The sequence below is a fragment of the Rhinoderma darwinii genome, chromosome 1 (assembly GCF_050947455.1).
Source record: "Rhinoderma darwinii isolate aRhiDar2 chromosome 1, aRhiDar2.hap1, whole genome shotgun sequence".
Taxonomy (NCBI): domain Eukaryota; kingdom Metazoa; phylum Chordata; class Amphibia; order Anura; family Rhinodermatidae; genus Rhinoderma; species Rhinoderma darwinii.
Genome location: NC_134687.1, coordinates 323,032,893 through 323,055,580, shown reverse-complemented (window position 1 = coordinate 323,055,580; position 22,688 = coordinate 323,032,893). Strand labels below are relative to the sequence as shown.

The following is a 22,688-nucleotide window of genomic DNA, read 5'->3' as shown; positions in this document are numbered from 1 at the left end:
GATTTCAATGGGAGGCGTCGGTGTCTTTTTCCCGCGAGCAGTAAAACTGCCTCGCGGGAAAAAGAAGCGACATGCCCTATCTTCGGGCATTTCCGCCTCTGACCTCCCATTGACTTGAATGGGAGGCAGAGAAAGCGTATTTCACTGTGTTTTATGCCCGCGGCGCTCAATGGCCGCGGGTGAAAAACACCGCGAAAATCGTCGTGCATGGAGAGGAAAATCTGCCTCAAACTTCCAAACGGAATTTTGAGGCAGATATTCCTCCTGCAAAATACTCCGTGTGAACATAGCCTTAGATTCTTAGCACTGCAAACATCTAAAGGTCACACTAGTACATCAAACAGTAGTGTATCGTTGGCTTCGCATTTCAACGCTGTAACGGCATCTTCATCAGGCCTGTACTGAACCGACAGTACAGGTAAATATAAAACACACAAAAAAAATTCCAAAAGTAGCAGTGGGGCAACCGCATATAAGGTCAGAAGGTTGTGGTTGATAGACCGAGGCGTCCAAATAAAGCAGAAGTAAATACTAGTAGCATAATATATATATATATACAGTGAAGGAAATAAGTATTTGATCCCTTGCTGATTTTGTAAGTTTGCCCACTGTCAAAGACATGAACAGTCTAGAATTTTTAGGCTAGGTTAATTTTACCAGTGAGAGATAGATTATATAAAAAAAAAAAAAGAAAATCACATTGTCAAAATTATATATATTTATTTGCATTGTGCACAGAGAAATAAGTATTTGATCCCTTTGGCAAACAAGACTTAATACTTGGTGGTAAAACCCTTGTTGGCAAGCACAGCAGTCAGACTTTTTTTGTAGTTAATGATGAGGTTTGCACACATGCTAGATGGAATTTTGGCCCACTCCTCTTTGCAGATCATCTGTAAATCATTAAGATTTCGAGGCTGTCGCTTGGCAACTCGGATCTTCAGCTCCCTCCATAAGTTTTCGATGGGATTAAGGTCTGGAGACTGGCTAGGCTACTCCATGACCTTAATGTGCTTCTTTTTGAGCCACTCCTTTGTTGCCTTGGCTGTATGTTTCGGGTCATTGTCATGCTGGAAGACCCAGCCACGAGCCATTTTTAATGTCCTGATGGAGGGAAGGAGGTTGTCACTCAGGATTTGACGGTACATGGCTCCATCCATTCTCCCATTGATGCGGTGAAGTAGTCCTGTGCACTTAGCAGAGAAACACCCCCAAAACATAATGTTTCCACCTCCATGCTTGACAGTGGGGACGGTGTTATTTGGGTCATAGGCAGCATTTCTCTTCCTCCAAACACGGCGAGTAGAGTTAATGCCAAAGAGATCAATTTTAGTCTCATCTGACCACAGCACCTTCTCCCAATCACTCTCAGAATCATCCAGATGTTCATTTGCAAACGTCAGATGGGCCTGTACATGTGCCTTCTTAAGCAGGGGGACCTTGCGGGCACTGCAGGATTTGAATCCATTACGGCGTAATGTGTTACCAATGGTTTTCTTGGTGACTGTGGTCCCAGCTGCCTTGAGATCATTAACAAGTTCCCCCATGTAGTTTTCAGCTGAGCTCTCACCTTCCTCAGGATCAAGGATACCCCACGAGGTGAGATTTTGCATGGAGCCCCAGATCGATGTCGATTGACAGTCATTTTGTATGTCTTCCATTTTCTTACTATTGCACCAACAGTTGCCTCCTTCTTACCCAGCGCCTTACTTATGGTTTTGTAGCCCATTCCAGCCTTGTGCAGGTCTATGATCTTGTCCCTGACATCCTTAGAAAGCTCTTTGGTCTTGCCCATGTTGTAGAGGTTAGAGTCAGACTGATTAATTGAGTCTGTGGACAGGAGTCTTTTATACAGGTGACCATTTAAGACAGCTGTCTTTAATGCAGGCACCAAGTTGATTTGGAGCGTGTAACTGGTCTGGAGGAGGCTCAACTCTTAATGGTTGGTAGGGGATCAAATACTTAGTTCTCTGTGCACAATGCAAATAAATATATATAATTTTGACTATGTGATTTTCTTTATTTTTTTAAATATAATCTATCTCTCACTGGTAAAATTAACCTAGCCTAAAAATTCTAGACTTTTCATGACTTTGACAGTGGGCAAACTTACAAAATCAGCAAGGGATCAAATACTTATTTCCTCCACTGTATATATATATATATATATATATATATATATATATATATATATATATATATATATATATATATATATATATAAATAATAATAAAATTGTATATATACAGTGAAGGAAATAAGTATTTGATCCCTTGCTGATTTTGTAAGTTTGCCCACTGTCAAAGTCATGAACAGTCTAGAATTTTTAGGCTAGGTTAATTTTACCAGTGAGAGATAGATTATATAAAAAATCTAAAGGCTTATCTGACCATGCAGTTTTTTTATATATTGTATATTTATTAGGTGCTTTCAGAACTTTCCAGCATTGGGGCGGGGATCTCCTGAAGCCCGTGCTGTTGCAAACAGCCTCTGGCTTCAGGGCAACAATCGGAGACCACTAGCAGTGGTCTCCAATCATATTTAACCCCTCAGATGCGGAGCTCAATAACGAGCGCCACATCTGAGTGGTTTTAGAGGGAGGGGGCTCCCTCTTTCATCCCACTGGCATCCAGAGAGGTATGGCCTAACAGATGCACTGTCAGGCAATAATACAATGCAATACAGGAGTATTGCAGTGTATTATAAAAGCGATCAAAAGACCGCACAGTAAAGTCCCCTAGTGGGACTAAAAAAAAAAAAGTTTAATAAAAGTCCCAAGTAAAAAAAAAACAAAACACCTTTTTCCCTTAAGAAATACTTTCTTGTAAAAAAAGTTACACGCATTTGGTATCACCACGTTCGTAACGACCCCAACTATAAAACAATTACATTATTTAACACGCACGGTGAACGCCATAAAAATAAATAAAAACAAAAGCCAGAATTGCTATTTTCTGTTCATTCTACCTTAAAAAAAAATTGATAAGATCAAAATGTCGCATGTACGTCAAAATGGTACCAATAAAAACTACAAGCCGTCCCACAAAAAAAACCCCCATACAGCCACATCGGCAAAAAAATAAAGTTATGACTCCAAAAATATGGCGACAAAAACAAATTTACACGGTAAAACGTTTTGTTTTTTTTTGTAAGTAGTAAAACAAAAAACCTGTATAAAATATGGTATTGCTGTAATCGTAACCACCTGCTGAAATAAATTAGTCATTTATACCACACACTAAACAGTGAAAATTTAAGATGCAAATATCAAATGGTGAAATTTCCATTTTTTTTACACTACCCCACCGAAAAAGTCAATAAAAAGTTAAATTAATTATGTACCCCAAAATGGTGCTATCAAAAAAACTACAACTTGTCCCGCTAAAAAAAAAAAAAAAAAAAAAAAAAAAAGTCCTTATACGGCTAGGTCGACGGAAAAGGAAAAAAAACAAAAACGTTATAGCTCATTGAATGGGACGATGGAAAAACTTAAATTGCTGGTTATTAAGGTTTAAAATACCTTCGGTATTAAGGGGTGAATGGTTTACTTCTGCTTGCTGCTACATTGTGTATTGTACCTGTATATCATCTTGTTTGAATTGGACACTTCTGTCTGTCAACCAAAACCTTCTGACCTTACGTGACTTCACCCCAAAGCTACTTTTTTTTTGTATTTAAATTTACCTGTACTGTCTGTCCAATAATCACCTGATGAAGATGCCGGAACGGTGTTGAAAAGCACAGCCAACAATGAATTACTGTTTGAAGTACTCATGCCACCTCTCAATGTTGGCAATGAGGAGAATTTTCCCCATTTCGTCTTCAAATACTCTGAAGCGGTGGTAATGTCTACAATGTCCACTTTGGGAAAGTTGCAGCCGACGATTTATGTGAATAAGCCAACACTAGTTTTGTGTCGGTGTCTGCACAACGTTAATAGGTTAGCATATTACTTTCAGCTATATGCTGGTACTTTACAATGCAGGAGGAGCTGCACAATAAGGCACTGTGTTTTTTTCTCCTATTTATAGATGTAACTTATGTCCAGTTTAGAAAACCTATTTAGGAAATTCTAATTTAATAGAGGTGGCTCGCTGTTCAGGATCCTCATCTCTTGGTTAGAGTGGAGAGCGGTTACAAAGAGCGTCTCTCACTCGGAATGACCTGTGCTGCTTTACACAGACAACCCACTGATTTGAATGGGCACTATGTAATTCTTAATTTCCCCTGTGGAGGCGCTGTAGGGAAACTGACCGCTTGTTGCCAGGTTTCCTCACAGATTACAGCTGTTCACTGGGGGTCCCAGCAGGAGGACAATTTATTATAAGCTTATTGTCAAGAGACCTCTTTAAGAAGTAGAGATTGTCCAAAGAAGAGTCCCTTTAAAAAAAGAAAAAAATAAGAGGATAGAAGAAACAAGCAGATAACTAATACAGATAAGGCAAGTTTTTACATGTAAAAGTCAGAAGGTGGGGAATAACCTATGTTTAAGACAGAACCGTTGTTCAGGTACCGTACAACATTTGCCGATTGGCTCTTATTGCCCCCATTGTGATGTGCGGATTGGCTATTTACTGTGGCCAATTACAGGCAACTTCCATGCAAAATGTGTATGCTGATTGGTTGGATTTTTAAGTCAGTCATCGTAAGTTGAAAATATTGTAACCAGAGGGATCGCTTTATACAAATGATATAAGATGGATGGATCAGAATGACAATGTAAAATTGACCTGGATCATATAAAAAGATAAAGCTAATAAGGAATGTACATTGGCAGCAGCTTTATAATGAGCATAATGGTTAACAGGAATGGATATATTGTGGACAATTATTAAACTCAACAATATAATGTGCAGACCTGTATAATGCAGCCCTTAAGAGGCTCAATGATTCTGACTTTTCTGTCTTTACATGATGTTGCAAAAAGACTTCCATCCAGATTGAAAGACATTGAAAGAATGACATCTTTATGACACTCTATTGTCCTGACAGGACTATAGATTATCGGCTCCTCATTGTCAAGATTCCATATCATGATCTGCAAAATAAACATGTATGATTATACATTACATATCTTCTAGTCAAACATCTGATTAAGATTTCTATACTTTGGTGATCACAACATCCCACGGCTCTGCTAGGAGTGTAGGAACAGGGCTGGTCATGACCAGGCCTCAAAGACGCTATCTTCCTGCTCCTCACAGCTATGCTCCAGGGAACCCTTTAATCTGACAAGGTATATTACCAGCTACTGCATGAGCTTTTATTTATTTATTTATTTTTTTAAAGCAATGAGTTCTCCATTGAGTAATGATAACAGATGCTCAGCTAGGAACAGACAGTAGACAACTTTGGAAGGGGGTTGTGAATTGAAAACCCAGCAATATCAGTGCAAAGAAAAGGGGACAAATGAAATATCATTGTGTTCTATGTTGGATATTACTTTGCTTGTTACTTCAAGAAAGTGGATGTTATATACTTTTCTAAATTTTTAGAATTTTAAAAATCACCAGCATGTCTATTTATATTGCATTTCCATCTCAGAATTGTATCTAACAAGTTTATTTTAAAAAAACGCACCAAAACCCGCAGCATATAATCCACACTTTTTTGCACATCAAAATGTAAAAACCACACCTACAAACGCATAAAAAACCGCAATGTTAGGCCTCGTTTACTCGAGCGTGATATACGTGCGTGCGACACACGTGCTTTTCACGCGTGTCGTACGCACCTATATTAGTCTATAGGGGCATGCAGACAGTCCGTGAGTTTTGCTCAGAGTGAGTATGCTGAAAAAAACTCACGACATGTCCTATCTTTGTGCGCTGCTCGCGCATCACGCACCCATTGAAGTCAATGGGTGCGTGAAAACCACGCATGCCACACGGAAGCACTTCCATGCGAACTGCGTGATTCGCGCAACAGCTGTCAAACTCTGAATGCAAACATCCAAACTGAGTGTCATAATGATGGCGGCTGCGAGAAAATCTCGCAGCCGCACATCATACACTGATGACACACAGAGCTGTTAAGTGCCTTCCTGAATACCATATGAAGCATACATACCATACCCATAGGGACAATTCTCGTCACATGGGATGTTTGTAGCCTTTATACCTCCATCAAACCCGACAAAGGTATTCGAGCAGTCCACGAAATTATGTCCAAAAACTAGAAAGATCCCCATGTCATTAATTTGAGTATGGAGCTGCTAAACATGGTCTTGAGTGAAAATTTATTCCTCTTCCAAGATTCTTATTTTTTTACAAAAACAAGGCACAGCAATGGGCTCGAACGTGGCACCACCATATGCAAATTGTTTTATGGCATCCTTTGAGGACCATGTAAAGAAATCAGCAGCACAACTAAAGAGATTCTCCAGAGGGGAACAAGGTAGATAATCCCAGCAAGGGATGGTGCACTCAGCACAAATGCCCCAGGTCCAACGGGACAACTTGCACGCAATAGATTGAAGAAAGACTGCTTGACAAAGACCCAACAGGGGTTGAAACATTGTCGTTTTTTACTGCTTGGTGAATAAAGACCAACATCTTTTGGATATCGGAGTGCTGCAGTCTTTCTTCAATCTATCCTTTGAGGACCACTACATCTATACTAATGACCTTTTCAAAAAACACGCGCTCATATGGAAAATATACATAGACAACATTTTCTGTCTATGGGTCGGTCCACTTAATACTTTACAAGAATTCTCTCTTTACATCAACTCCATATGGACAGAACTACAGTTCACGTTGAACTACAGAAACAAGTCCACCATGGTCATCAAAGACGATAGAGGTACACTGACCACAGATCTCTTTGGTCAAAGACACAGACAGGAATAGCCTGCTGCATTTTTCCAGCTGTCACCCTGAGGCTACCAAAACTTCCCTCCCTAGATCGCAATTTGATAGGGTCACTAGAATAGTCGGTAACAATGACAATAGGAAAATTAGAACAGACAAAATGGCTAACAAATTTAAGATTAGGGGTTACCCGGACAAAGTCTTCCAACAAGCCGGAGAAACGAACCAACATAGGGAAAGACAATTAACCCGTTAGTGACCGCGGTCACTAACGGGCTTTATTCTGATGCATATGCCTTTTTACGGCACTGCATCAGGATAAGTAAACAGAGCAGGGAGCCGTCAAATCTCCCTGCTCTCAGAGGCAGCTGAGGGCTGGGAGCGTCCCTGCTCTGCCGTGTGAGATCGATATAAGTATCGATCTCACATGTTTAACCCCTCAGATGCGGTGCGCAATAGCGAGCACCGCATCTGAGTGGTTTTGGAGAGAGGGACGGAGCTCTCCCACCGACACCCGGCGATAAGATCGCCGAGTGTCTGTGTCTTCTATGGCAGCCGGGGGCCTAATAAAGGCCCCCAGGTCTGCCTGTCATGAATGCCTGCTAGATCATGCATCTGGCATGACCTAGCAGATGCCTGCCCGTTTTAAACGGACAGGCAGTAATACACTGCAATACAGTAGTATTGCAGTGTATTATAATAGCGATCGCAGAATCGCATATTATAGTCCCCTAGTGGGACTAGTAAAAAAGTTAAAAAAAAAGTTTAATAAAGTTAATTTAAAAAAAAAATGTGAAAAAAAATGAAAAACCCACCTTTTCCCCTTACAAACTCCTTTACTATTAAAAAAACAAAATAAATAAAAAAAGTTACGCATATTTGGTATCGCCGCGTCCATAACGACCCCGACTATGTAACGCGCACGGTGAACGCCGTAAAAAATGTAATAAAAAACTATGGAAAAATTGCTGTTTTCTGTGAATCCTGATGTTATAAGAAGTGATCAAAAAGTCGCATCTACTCCAAAATGGTACCAATAAAAACGACAAGTCTTCCCGCAAAAAAAAAGCCCTCATACAACTGCATCGGCGGAACAATAAAAACGTTACGGCTCTTCAAACATGGAGACACAAAAACAAATAATTTTGAAAAAAAAGCGTTTTTACTGTGTAAAAGTAGTAAAACATACAAAAACTATACAAATTTGGTATCGTTGCAATCGTAACAACCCGCTGAATAAAGTTAGTGTTATTTATACCACACGGTAAACGGCGTAGATTTAGGGCGCAAAAAAGCGTGGCGAAATTTCAGGTTTTTTTCTATTCCCCCCAAAAAAAAGTTCATAAACGTTAATCAACAAATAATATGTCCCCCAAAATGGTGCTATTAAAAAATACAACTTGTCCCGCAAAAAACAAGACCTTATACAGCTATGTCGACGCAAAAATGAAAGAGTTATAGCTCTTGGAATGCGACGATGGAAAAACTTAAAAAATGGCTTGGTCATTAAGGTCTAAAATAGGCTGGTCATTAAGGGGTTAAAGACCAAACGCATACCATTCGTTCATACATATCATCCCTGTGCTTACAAAATACACCAAATTATTCGAAAACATTGGTCTCTCCTTCAGGAAGCATACCCCTCCGTTGAGGAATTCAAGTCACCCTTTTTGCCCTGCTCTAAGAAACCACAGAACTCAAGGTATGAGTCGACATTGGCTCCAATAAGAGAATCCCCAGACAACAGTTTTTAAGTACCCCGAAAAAGGGAACCTTTCCATGCCTAACATGCCTACAATGCTCCCACATATCCAAGGGCGACAATGTTTATCACCCCCACACAGGACACGGAATTCCAACAAATGATTACTTCACCTGCAATAGTAACTATGTAATATACATCAGATGTCCATGCGGCCTAGCCTACGTGGGAGAGACAACTCAGCGCATGCGTGATCGCATTAAGCAGCACAAGTCCACCATACGATGTGGCAACATCCTCCTCCCCATTCCGGCCCACTTCCATGACCTAAAACACAATATATCATAACTACGGTTCCAAGTACTTGAACATATATCTATTCCAAGAAGAGGCGGAAACACAATATTAACTCAAACGCAGGGAAGCCTATTGGATTCACACCCTACAAACTCTACACCCTAAGGGACTCAAAAGGGAGTATGAAATCAGTAGCTTTCTGTAGTAACATGATACCACATTAACATATGTCTCAAACAATTAACAGCTATACTATGACATGGATCACTGACGTTTATTCATTCATTCTAGTTTCACTCATATCGTGAACAATTTTATTGTACCTATATTAACCATTACATTTCTATTACAGACCTAAAACCCAGTATGCTTGCTATACTGGAACTGCATATGGCTAGTCTCATCTCCAGGATCCTTCCATTATGGTACTGTCGCATCTATAGTAGGTTCTCTCTATATGTCTATTTTTCTCCCTTCCATCCTTTCCTCTGCACCTTCCCTCTGAGTGTTAACTATTCCATTACATATATATATTGATTACTTTCCTGTCAGCCAACTACCTATGCTCATCTTTGTCATTTCTAGTACTCGAAATATTGGACTATTTTTAATGCTTTACTGTTTTGCTGCACATTATTCATCCTGGCCTTTTTTTTTTTTACCTGGATATAACTTACTGTATTACATAGACTGCTTGCTAACCATATGCCGTACAATGTTTATTCACAACTTAAGTTTTCCTAAGCTACTGCTGCAGACATACCGCTCTACTCTGTAATGACCTCACATCTAATGGAGTTGTATATACTACCTATACTATATGATATGCCATTTTTTCTTGTTGTTCGTATATTTGACTGTATGAAATGTACCGTTCACTATATACTCATTACATTTTGTATGTATTTCATATGAAATCTTTGTGACATTTAGATCAGAATATGTTTACCCATCTTTTGGTATCGCTTCTGATGAAGCTTTCAATATGTTTATTTGAAATGTAAATATTACCTGTTCTATAATGTTTATGTCAATATATGTTGTATAGCATGGAGTCTAAAATACGCATATATTTATGAAATTTACATTGCCTGAGGAAGGTCAAGTTTTGACTGAAACGTCGCACTGACACTGGAATAATACAAAAACGCCTTGGAAAATTACTCCTATTTGGTGTGCATAGTACTTCTTTTCTTCTGGGTCATTTATCCAGTTGCGAGAAAATTAACTTCCTGGATTGGTTTTGTGCAGTATCGGACAATGTGCAGGAAAATAACAGGAGAATCTAACAATCGCAGCAGGCACGCTTTGGGGTCTAGAGGAACCGGCACCCCCCATCTTATCATTCAAAAAACGTAACTACCTGATGAAAGAAAGACCCAGACACTCACTTACATTTGGGGAAAATATCACTCCTGCCAGAATAGTTAGCTGCTCTAGCTGTAGTTAAATAGGGCTGGTGTATAAATATAGAGCTCTTTCAGGTTACCTCAGGGAAGCTTCGTTTGGGAACATCTAAAATGTCTTCCCAATCATCCTTGGCTGGATCACCCACCACTGATTACCATTTATTCTTGCTTTGTGCAAATTATGTATCTTGGCGAAAGGAGAGTAGAAATGCACAGAAAATGGAAATGCTGCCTCTGAGTGCTTTTCAGAAAAGTTGGGGTGGAGAAATCAGGGAATTAAATCACTTGATCAGCATATAGGGATTGTTAAGATTTTGGATGTAGCGGAACAGCGTACCATTGGGAAAGCAAACTCATCCTCAAGATATTGTATACTGTAGGTGAGTCACAGCAGGAAGAGGGATATTTAGAAACTCAAATCAACTGATTATTGTGCCATAAAGGAGTAAAGGTATAAAAGGAAAGGTTACCATAACGTGCAGAGACTTGCCCAGAACAGTCTGGCATGGAGAATAATAAAGTTACTTTTCAGAGGGCGATAGGAACTATAACCAGGGCTAAGACTCTGTGCTTTGCCAAAACACCACAATAGACTATGTGGAATAACTGCGCTGCTATATAGTAAGGTTTGACATGAGGAACTGCAATCCCACCATTATCCCAGGGATTCTGCATTATGTGCCATGTTAGTTTGGACCTCCCTTCTCACCCCACAAAGGACATGAGGAGTGAATTCATTTTCTGAAAGTAAGACGGAGATTGGTAGATCAGGGCTTTTTAGGTGACATACAGGATGATCCAGTCCATTTTGTTCGATCCAGTTGAAAATTTTGTCTGCCATTTGGAAGAATTGGATGGCGTCGTTGTGGGCCACTGAGACCTCAACGTCAAGTAATTTATGGTGTTTCTGTCTAATCTTAGGGCTCGTCCACACGCTCCGGAATTGCTGCATTTTTTCCGGCCGGAAAAAACGCAGCAGAATACAGTAGCATCCACATGCTGCATAAAATTTCCAAGCCGAAAATTGACCTGCGGTGCATATTTGTCTGACTGCAGAATGTAAATTCCTGCTACGGAAAGTGTGCAGAATTCCTCACCATTTTCTACCGTAAAAACCCAGGAAATGGTGCATTTTTGCCGCAGTGAAAAGTCTTTAAACGGAATTAATACAGAAATATTCTGCAGCAATTCCATTGTGTGTGGACAAGCCATTAGAGTTTGCGTTTAGCAGTGATTTAGCTTGCTCTTTCTGAACAGTCACTGAGAATTCAGGACTTTACAAAAAGACTGTCGCATTTTGAATGGAGAGATGTCCAATTTCTCACATCAGTTGGAGAACTAGGTCTCTGTCCCAAAATTAGAGCATTTCATCGATTAAAAGTTCTAGGTGGGGTACCTGGTGAACCAGGATTCTGTGGGCTCTCTCAAATGCAAAAGTGGAGGGGGGAGAACTTTGCCATAATGTCGTAGCAAACCACTCTTCTAGTTAAAAAAAAATTCAGAGGCTTTACTTCCACCCCCTTTGAAAAGGCCCACAAATGAAGGTTGGATCGGCGTTTGGCGGTTTTCTTGGTAATCTAGTTTGATTGTAGTAGTTTATTGTACTGGTGCTGAAAATTTCAAATGTCTCTAGGAAATGGGGCGATCGCATCTTCCAAGACACCCACCATAGTAAGGCATATGGATAGTCATTACAACCAGTAAAGCAGAGTTGTTTTGGCTGTTGGGGGGGCAGTCTCCATTGAGTGAAAGGGTGTATAGGGGCCTTATAGTTTGCCACCTGGTACAACCTGATTGTGGTAGCAGGAGTTAACCCAAGCAGAGCAATATTTGGGTGCAGAGTCAGAAAGATGGGGCCTTTCCACTCACCCCACCGAGTGGTTCTGCAACTCTTTCTGTAGGCCGCCGCCACATCGCATCCCAGGAACAAGGCAGGTGGTGTTATGATGGGTGCAGGAAACAGTCTTGGCATGCTGTTGCTCTGGATATTGGCTTGAGACGTTGCTGCCTAAAGTAGTAGGAGTGCCAGTTAGGCCACTGTGCAGATCTACAGCCTCCTCTGCGTGGCAGGAGCTAGGTAACCAGGATCGGGTGGATATACAGAACGGAAATCCGTCTCACGACTCCCAGCAGCATCACCGTTAATCCTCCTCTCCAAGTCTCACAGGCCACTCGTCGGCTTGAATCAGGGTTAACATTGAGGTTCTGTTTTCTGAATGAAGGTTGCCTTCAGTCCTCAAAGGCTGTAAAATTTTCTAATATACCTCTATCGGGGGACAATCCAGCAGCCCAAATTAAGCAGATTGGCCAAGAATATAGTTATGGGGCTGAGGTTATGCACGTCTGCTCAGTCTCCCGCCATGCTACACCCACATAAAACTTTTTTACCACGTGGCACACGATTTGTGAACTCAGCCTTTAGTGCACAATTACTTATAACAGATGTTAATTTCTGATACACGTTGATGCATGGCAAGTGCTGATGAGAAACGGCCACATTTCATAAGAATGCGATGCAAGGGGGCTCAATGTGCCCCTGTCACAGTGGTCACCAAAACTATACTAATTGTAACAATCATGTAACAGCCACGCAACATTTCTATGGACTTCTATTGTGTAAAAATCATTCTGTTATTCCTTAAATGTATTTATTTGCATATTAAACAAAGTATCATCAAAAATCCTCATCCAAATGCCTTACCTTGTAATCATAGGCAGTACTTAATATGATATTGCTCGCTGTGGGATGCCATTCTATAAGACCTACTCTTCTAGAATGACCCACAAGTTCTTTCCGTGCATTAGTTATATTTTTGGTTACAAAAGGCTTTGGAATATCCCAAATCTTAACCTGTTTGAGGAAGAAGAAAAAAAAAAAGGTTTAAGAAAAAGAAAAGCATTGCATAACCGATTCCTTCAAAATGAAGATCGTAAATAGACAGAATTTAGTACTTAACGGTTTGAAAATATAAGTGAAGCAAGCTTATGAGAAAGTGATACCCTATTTACAAATCACAGTGACACTCCCGAATAGGCATCCGTGACGTCTAAAGTGTGATGAAAAAGCAGTTTACAAATCACACGTTTCCGAAACCAATGATTTACAATCCTTAAAGAGGCTCTGTCACCAGATTTTGCAACCCCTATCTGCTGTTGCAGCAGATCGGCGCTGCAATGTAGATTACAGTAACGTTTTTATTTTTTAAAAATGAGCATTTTTGGCCAAGTTATGACCATTTTTGTATTTATGCAAATGAGGCTTGCAAAAGTCCAACTGGGCGTGTTTAAAGTAAAAGTCCAACTGGGCGTGTATTATGCGTGTTACATCTGGGCGTGTTTACTTCTTTTACTAGCTGGGCGTTCTGACGAGAAGTATCATCCACTTCTCTACAGAACGCCCAGCTTCTGGCAGTGCAGACACACAGCGTGTTCTTGAGATCACGCTGTGACGTCACTCACTTCCTGCCCCAGGTCCTGCATCGTTTCGGTCACATCGGCACCAGAGGCTACAGTTGATTCTGCAGCAGCATCAGCGTTTGCAGGTAAATAGCTACATCGACTTACCTGCAAATGCCGATGCTGCTGCAGAATCAACTGTAGCCTCTGGTGCCGATGTGTCCTCGCTCGTCCGACATGATGCAGGACCTGGGGCAGGAAGTGAGTGACGTCACAGCGTGATCTCTCGAGAACACGCTGTGTGTCTGCACTGCCTGAAGCTGGGCGTTCTGAAGAGAAGTGGATGATACTTCTCGTCAGAACGCCCAGCTAGTAAAAGAAGTAAAAACGCCCCGATGTACACACATAATACACGCCCAGTTGGACTTTTACTTTAAACACGCCCACTTGGACTTTTGCAAGCCTCATTTGCATAAATACAAAAATGGTCATAACTTGGCCAAAAATGCTTGTTTTTTAAAAATAAAAACGTTACTGTTATCTACATTGCAGCGCCGATCTGCTGCAATAGCAGATAGGGGTTGCAAAATCTGGTGACAGAGCCTCTTTAACTACCAATATCTTTACCAGCATCAATTGACATAATTACAACTATTATTCACTGTAGGACCAATATCTATCAAAAACATATTTAATTGAACCACTAATGCAGATCTGAGGAGAACTATTTACATGAAGCAGTTAGACAAGCGATACCTATAATTCTTATGTAAGAATAACCATCCAACGATAAACAAACCTGCCATTTGGGCCCCCTGGAGGAATCGTACATTTTTGTAACACATAGAGATGGTTACGACCCCCTTCTTTCCTGTACCTTTCCCCTCCCCCCCTTCATTTATTTGTTATTGTGCGTTTTTCTTTTCCAGAGGTCATATAATGGGCCTCTATAAAGCAATGTGATGTCAATGATAGTTACCTATGTTTGCTACGATTACATTTATATGATCTACATTTTGTAGGAGTTTTGACATCATGACAGTCATGTAATGTGGGTTTGAACACGGGCCATGTTGGTCTAATACTCTCTTTGATTCAATTGCTGAGACTCTGCGAGTCTGTGTTATTGCTATATTACAAAAATGTTCAATAAAAAACTATTGAAAACAACGATAATCAAACCTTTTATGGTTTGTCATTGATATTTTTGTCCATTTACACTTGGATATTATAGTTAATTACTAAAAAAAACAAAAAAAACAAAAACACTAAATGATGTGTTAATGGGCCTTTATCTACAAAAATTACCAGTCTCTCCTGCACAGATAGGGATTTTTTTTATTAAAAAGAGAGAGTTGGTAGAAGAATTTATGGAATTATCATTAGCACAAACAACCGGCACTGACGGAACCCATTGACTTTAATGGTTTCTGCGGGTTGTCTCTGGATTTACCGGAAGCATGCTGCACTATTTTTTAAGGCGAAATCCGTGACTAAAGGCTCTTAACGGAGCCTCCAACGCAGATGTGAACAGGGCCTTACTGAGGTTTTCTTTGGTTCAATGTGTCTTGTCCTGACCTTAGATTGTAAGTGGAAAGACAACTAACCACTTTTTCTTGGTTATGAAGAATTTTTACTTTAATTTCTCATGACTACAGTTTCCAGGAAAACTTAACCGTGGTCATAAGATTTCAATCTTTTAACATTTTGTAGAGAGTATAGGAACTGCATAAAGATCCTGCACGTCAATGTGTCTGTTTTCTGGGTGTGACTGGTATGTAACAGCAGTTGAACACATTTTTTCCCCAAAAATGTATATAAAAATAGCAATGAATTATGCAGAAGATCACTACTGAAAACTTTCCAGGGTGATACTCCCATGATACATCAAAGAATGTCAATACATTATCAATGTTCTGCATTGACTCAAAGCACTTATTTTACTGTAAAATAGTTAAATAAGCAGCAGGACATAACTTTTTTTTCGGCAAAAACTCTGTTGCACAGTAGACATTCTATTCACAGAATTATCAGTTGCTACCATGGTAAGTTTAGTGAAATAAATCTAATTTAGATTGTGCATTTCAACAAGTAAGAAGTCTTATTACACATTACATGTTAATACTAGTAAAATATCTTCTATGAACTTACAGAAGTGTCTTCAGAACAGGAAGCAATGACATAGTCATCAAAGGGGTTCCACTTGATGTCCAACACATTTCCTCTGTGACCACAAATTTTAGGATAATGAGGATCAAGCTTTCCTGACTTCAAACAAAAACACAAAAAAATGTAAAAGCAAAAAACATAAGTAACTTATATCGACATTGTATCGGAGCATGGTCCACGTATCACTATAATCTAAGCTATTGGAGGGGGGGGGGGTGCGATATAAAATTGTGGAATGTCCTTACATTTGAAAAATAATTGAGTTGCATGGATTCACTTCTACCTGTTCATATGTATTTGTTAGCAGGCAACAGGTTTATACTAGGTCCACGCCACATTCAGGTATTACTTTAGTAGGGATCAGTTGAGACGGTCTGCCAAAGTATATCCCAGATGCATGTGAGGATTTGTGTAGCGATAGCCTATGGACACGTTACATGTATACTTTGGGAGAGTTTCCCAGCGTATACACTGAACAATGACCCCCAAATTTGGTGTAAACCTAGCCTAAAGTCTAAAGGGGGTTTTACACTGGACGATTATTTGGCAGACGAGCGTTCATAGAGCGCTCATTGCCGATAATTGCCCTGTGTAAACAGGGGAACGATCAGCAGATGAACGAGCAAACGCATGATCATCTGCTGATCGTATAGTTTTAAAAAAGTTGTGTAAACAGGGAGATGCACTGCTGACAGGATAATAATGGATAGGGACGAGCGAGGTTCACAGGTCAATTAAAATTTGAAAATCTTTAAAGAGCAACTGTACATCCAGATAGGAAGTTTTAAGAGACTCACCTCCAAAAACCCCTTAAACTACATTAATCCTTAACGCCTTATTGGCCTTTTCACGGCGGCCGTTAAGGGTACTTATGCCAGAGCGCCGCCTTTTCACGGCACTCTGACATAAGCCCGGCACGGGTGTCCAATGTCGGGCAGTCTAAAAAACAGCCGGACACCTGCAGTAATGGGCGGGATCGATTTCAACATCGATCTCACCCATTTAACCCCTTAGATGCGGCGCTCAATAGCGAGCGCCGCATCGGAGCTCCCTCTCTCACCCCATCGGCACCTTGCAATTGCAATCACAGGGTGCCAATGGCTTCTATGGCAGCTGGGGGATGCCTGTAGTAAATGCCTGCTAAGCCATGCCTGAGGCATGAGCTAGCAGGTGGCGGTCAGTTTTACACAGACGGAATAATACGCTGCGATACAGAAGTATTGCAGTGTATTATAAAAGCGAACAGAAGATCGCATATTAAAGTCCCCTAGTGGGACTAAAAATAAAGTTATCAAAAAGTTTAATAAATAAATAAAAATCCCAAATAAAAAATAAAATAAAATGAAAAACAGACTTTTTTCCTTATAAAATACTTTAATATGAAAAAACAAAAAAGAAAAATTACACATATTTGTTATTGCCGCATCCGTAACGACCCCAGCTATAAAGCAATTGCATTATTTAACCCGCACGGTGAACGCCGTTATAAAAAATAAAATACAATGCCAGAATTGCGGTTTTCTGTTCACTTTTTATCACCTTTATTTGAAGGCAGGATGATCAAAGAAAGAAGCATGTACTCCAAAATGGTACCAATAAAAACTAGAAGTCGTCCCGCAAAAAAAACAAGCCCTCATACAGCTGCATCGGCGTAAAAGTAAAACAATTATGGCTCTTAAAACATGGCGACACAAAAACAAACAATTTTGAAAAAAAATTATTGTTTTTACTGTGTAAAAGTAGTAAATTCTAAAGCTATATAAAATTTGCTATCGCCACAATCGTAATGACCCACTGAATAAAGTTATTGTGTTATTTATACCACACAGTAAACGGCGTAAATCTAAGACGCAAAAAAGTGTGGCTAAATTTATGAGTTTCTTTTCCATTACCCCCCCAAAAAAAGTTAATCAATAAATTATACGTACCCCAAAATGGTGCTATGAAAAAATACAACTTGTCCCGCAAAAAACAAGACCTTATACAGATGTGTTGATGCAAAAATAATAAAGTTATTGCTCTTTGAATGAGACGATGGAAAAACGCAAAAAATAAATAGGCTGGTCATTAAGGGGTTAAATAGCTTTAAAGAAGCAGATTTCAAACCTGAAATTTTTCTGCTCTTTCACATTCCCCTACTGTAAGCCTACAAACAGGCCGTGCACTACATGGGGATTCATAGAGAGGACTCTCCTAAGATCGGCCATAAAATGGGGAGGACTACTTCGACTAGTCATCAGCATGTAGTGCACGGCCCGTTTTATGTATCCCTCCGCTGTAAGACTGCAGAGTAGAAAGATAAAAATTGCAGATTCTGAATCCGCATCTTTTAATCTATTGATGGATTACTGTAGTTTAGGTGGGTTTCGGAGGTGACAGATTTATTTTAAGCAAACTAAGAAGAAGATCACCAACAGTGAAATCACACTGGTTGTTATCCAGATTTCCCAGACTCTTCGTTATAGGAGCAAAGAGGATGTATTGTTGTATAAGTCACATTTGCATTTCAGGTCTTAAGAAAAGTTGGGTGATGACACATGTGGTTCTTGAATGGTAGGCAAATTGGTTGTAACCCAGCTTTTCCAGAAGCAAAAACAAAACAAAAAAGACATAAGAGTTAACAATCTGAAAGAGGACAGCTCAATGACTCACTCCAGAAGAACAAATCCTTTTTGCAATAATCACTAAAACAATGATATACATTTAATATTCCTAAGCTAATGTCTTCCATTATCACACAATAGTGAAAAACTGCAGTTTTTTTTAACGGCCTGTGAATAATGGCTGTCAGAAAATAGGACATGTCCTATTTTGGGCAGTTTTCACGGCTTGACAGTCCCCATAGAAGTCAATGGATCAGTTTTTAACGGCTGTCAATACATGTAACAATTGTTAAATACGGACCTGTGACATGGGGATTGGCAAGGGAACTACTAGTTCCCTTGCTGGCTATCGGCGGTTCGATGACTCATACTCACCGATGCAGCGCCGTCCTCTTCAGGTGTGGTCTCTCGTCTTCACGGTTCTGCGAAGGAGACGAGACCTTACCTGAAGAAGACAGCGCTGCATCTGTGATTATATAGGGCATGTGTCGGGCTGTGTGGCATCATCTACGGGGAGGTGTGTGTGGTATCAAACACAGGGAGGTGTGTGTGGTATCAAACACAGGGAGGTGTGTGTGATATGAAACACAGGGAGGTGTGTGTGATATGAAATACAGGGAGGTGTGTGTGGTATGAAATACAGGGAGGTGTGTGTGGTATGAAATACAGGGAGGTGTGTGTGGTATCAAATACAGGGAGGTGTGTGTGGTATCAAATACAGGGAGGTGTGTGTGGTATGAAATACAGGGAGGTGTGTGTGGTATGAAATACAGGGAGGTGTGTGTGGTATCAAATACAGGGAGGTGTGTGTGGTATCAAATACAGGGAGGTGTGTGTGGTATGAAATACAGGGAGGTGTGTGTGGTATGAAATACAGGGAGGTGTGTGTGGTATGAAATACAGGGAGGTGTGTGTGGTATCAAATACAGGGAGGTGTGTGTGGTATCAAATACAGGGAGGTGTGTGTGGTATCAAATACAGGGAGGTGTGTGTGGTATCAAATACAGGGAGGTGTGTGTGGTATCAAATACAGGGAGGTGTGTGTGGCATCAAATACAGGGAGGTGTGTGGCATCAAATACAGGGAGGTGTGTGGCATCAAATACAGGGAGGTGTGTGGCATCAAATACAGGGAGGTGTGTGGCATCAAATATAGGGAGGTGTGTGGCATCAAATACAGGGAGGTGTGTGGCATCAGTGGCATAACTACCGCAGTAGCAGCCGTAGCGGCTGCTACGGGGCCCGCAGCATGAGGGTGCCCGCTTCGCCCGCCGGCACGGGCCCCCCTCCCATGGCCGGAGGCTCCGCTAGCAGCCGCTATGGCTGCTACAGCGCGACGCCGCTGAAGGGGTTGTTTCTACAAAACACATGCATCCCCTCTCCACAGGAGAGGGGATACATGTGTGATCGCTTGCAGCGATAAAGAGAACGGGGGACCGAAAGTCCCCCGAAGTTCTCCATGACAAACCTCGGACTTCCGGGGTCTGTCTGCAGCTTCATAGAAACTACTTGCACAGCGGTCGCGCTTCTGTGCATGCGTGACCAGCATGCCTTTCATTTTTATTGAACTGTGCAGACGCCGGAAGGTTTGTCATGGAGAACTTTGGGGGACTTTCGGTCCCCCGTTCTCCTTATCGCTGCCAGCGATCACACATGTATCCCCTCTCCCATGTCTTTTGTAGGACAAACTATAGGCCGTTTTTTGTTGGGGGCTGCATGGCGTTCCCTACAGGGGGAGGGCTGTCTGGCGTTCCCTACAGGGGGAGGGCTGTCTGGCGTTCCCTACAGGGGGAGGGCTGTCTGGCGTTCCCTACAGGGGGAGGGCTGTCTGGCGTTCCCTACAGGGGGAGGGCTGTCTGGCGTTCCCTACAGGGGGAGGGCTGTCTGGCGTTCCCTACAGGGGGAGGGCTGTCTGGCGTTCCCTACAGGGGGAGGGCTGTCTGGCGTTCCCTACAGGGGGAGGGCTGTCTGGCGTTCCCTACAGGGGGAGGGCTGTCTGGCGTTCCCTACAGGGGGAGGGCTGTCTGGCGTTCCCTACAGGGGGAGGGCTGTCTGGCGTTCCCTACAGGGGGAGGGCTGTCTGGCGTTCCCTACAGGGGGAGGGCTGTCTGGCGTTCCCTACAGGGGGAGGGCTGTCTGGCGTTCCCTACAGGGGGAGGGCTGTCTGGCGTTCCCTACAGGGGGAGGGCTGTCTGGCGTTCCCTACAGGGGGAGGGCTGTCTGGCGTTCCCTACAGGGGGAGGGCTGTCTGGCGTTCCCTACAGGGGGAGGGCTGTCTGGCGTTCCCTACAGGGGGAGGGCTGTCTGGCGTTCCCTACAGGGGGAGGGCTGTCTGGCGTTCCCTACAGGGGGAGGGCTGTCTGGCGTTCCCTACAGGGGGAGGGCTGTCTGGCGTTCCCTACAGGGGGAGGGCTGTCTGGCGTTCCCTACAGGGGGAGGGCTGTCTGGCGTTCCCTACAGGGGGAGGGCTGTCTGGCGTTCCCTACAGGGGGAGGGCTGTCTGGCGTTCCCTACAGGGGGAGGGCTGTCTGGCGTTCCCTACAGGGGGAGGGCTGTCTGGCGTTCCCTACAGGGGGAGGGCTGTCTGGCGTTCCCTACAGGGGGAGGGCTGTCTGGCGTTCCCTACAGGGGGAGGGCTGTCTGGCGTTCCCTACAGGGGGAGGGCTGTCTGGCGTTCCCTACAGGGGGAGGGCTGTCTGGCGTTCCCTACAGGGGGAGGGCTGTCTGGCGTTCCCTACAGGGGGAGGGCTGTCTGGCGTTCCCTACAGGGGGAGGGCTGTCTGGCGTTCCCTACAGGGGGAGGGCTGTCTGGCGTTCCCTACAGGGGGAGGGCTGTCTGGCGTTCCCTACAGGGGGAGGGCTGTCTGGCGTTCCCTACAGGGGGAGGGCTGTCTGGCGTTCCCTACAGGGGGAGGGCTGTCTGGCGTTCCCTACAGGGGGAGGGCTGTATGGCATTCCCTACAGGGGGAGGGCTGTATGGCATTCCCTACAGGGGGAGGGCTGTATGGCATTCCCTACAGGGGGAGGGCTGCATGGCGTTCTCTACAGGGGAGGGCTGCATGGCGTTCTCTACAGGGGGAGGGCTGCATGGCGTTCTCTACAGGGGGAGGGCTGTATGGCGTTCTCTACAGGGAGGCACTATCTACAAGGGGGGGTTGAGTGATACCCAGGGGAAGCGGGGCCCCCAGTCAAGTTTGCTATGGGGCCCAGTCTTTCCTAGTTACGCCCCTGTGTGGCATCCTATACAGGAGGTGTGTGGCATCCTATACGGGGAGGTGTGTGGCATCCTATACGGGGAGGTGTGTGGCATCCTATACGGGGAGGTGTGTGGCATCCTATACGGGGAGGTGTGTGGCATCCTATACGGGGAGGTGTGTGGCATCCTATACGGGGAGGTGTGTGGCATCCTATACGGGGAGGTGTGTGGCATCCTATACGGGGAGGTGTGTGGCATCCTATACGGGGAGGTGTGTGGCATCCTATACGGGGAGGTGTGTGGCATCCTATACGGGGAGGTGTGTGGCATCCTATACGGGGAGGTGTGTGGCATCCTATACGGGGAGGTGTGTGGGCATCCTATACGGGGAGGTGTGGGCATCCTATACGGGGAGGTGTGTGGCATCCTATACGGGGAGGTGTGTGGCATCCTATACGGGGAGGTGTGTGGCATCCTATACGGGGAGAGGAGTGGCATCCTATACGGGGAGATGTGTGGCATCCTATACGGGGAGATGTGTGGCATCCTATACGGGGAGATGTGTGGCATCCTATACGGGGAGATGTGTGGCATCATATACAGGGAGGCTGTAAATAGTGTCTAGATGAACATGTGACCTTCAGGGGGCTGGAAGCGGGGCCCCCAGTCAAGTTTGCTATGGGGCCCAGTCTTTCCTAGTTACGCCCCTGTGTGGCATCCTATACGGGGAGGTGTGTGGCATCCTATACGGGGAGGTGTGTGGCATCCTATACGGGGAGGTGTGTGGCATCCTATACGGGGAGGTGTGTGGCATCCTATACGGGGAGGTGTGTGGCATCCTATACGGGGAGGTGTGTGGCATCCTATACGGGGAGGTGTGTGGGCATCCTATACGGGGAGGTGTGTGGGCATCCTATACGGGGAGGTGTGTGGGCATCCTATACGGGGAGGTGTGTGGGCATCCTATACGGGGAGGTGTGTGGCATCCTATACGGGGAGGTGTGTGGCATCCTATACGGGGAGGTGTGTGGCATCCTATACGGGGAGGTGTGTGGCATCCTATACGGGGAGAGGAGTGGCATCCTATACGGGGAGATGTGTGGC

The 22,688-nt window shown here is 43.3% G+C and overlaps 1 protein-coding gene across 1 annotated transcript in view; it reads right to left on the bottom strand.

Annotated features, from left to right (window-relative positions):
• Nucleotides 1-22,688, bottom strand: part of CORO2A (coronin 2A) — a 185,205-nt gene that overhangs the window by 26,366 nt on the left and 136,151 nt on the right. Inside the window, exons 3-5 of the mRNA XM_075825618.1 lie at nt 15,769-15,885; nt 12,923-13,072; nt 4,860-5,039 (exon numbers count right to left, since the gene is read on the bottom strand). Coding sequence (XP_075681733.1) covers nt 4,860-5,039; nt 12,923-13,072; nt 15,769-15,885 — 447 coding nt within the window. The remainder of the gene's footprint in view (nt 1-4,859; nt 5,040-12,922; nt 13,073-15,768; nt 15,886-22,688) is intronic.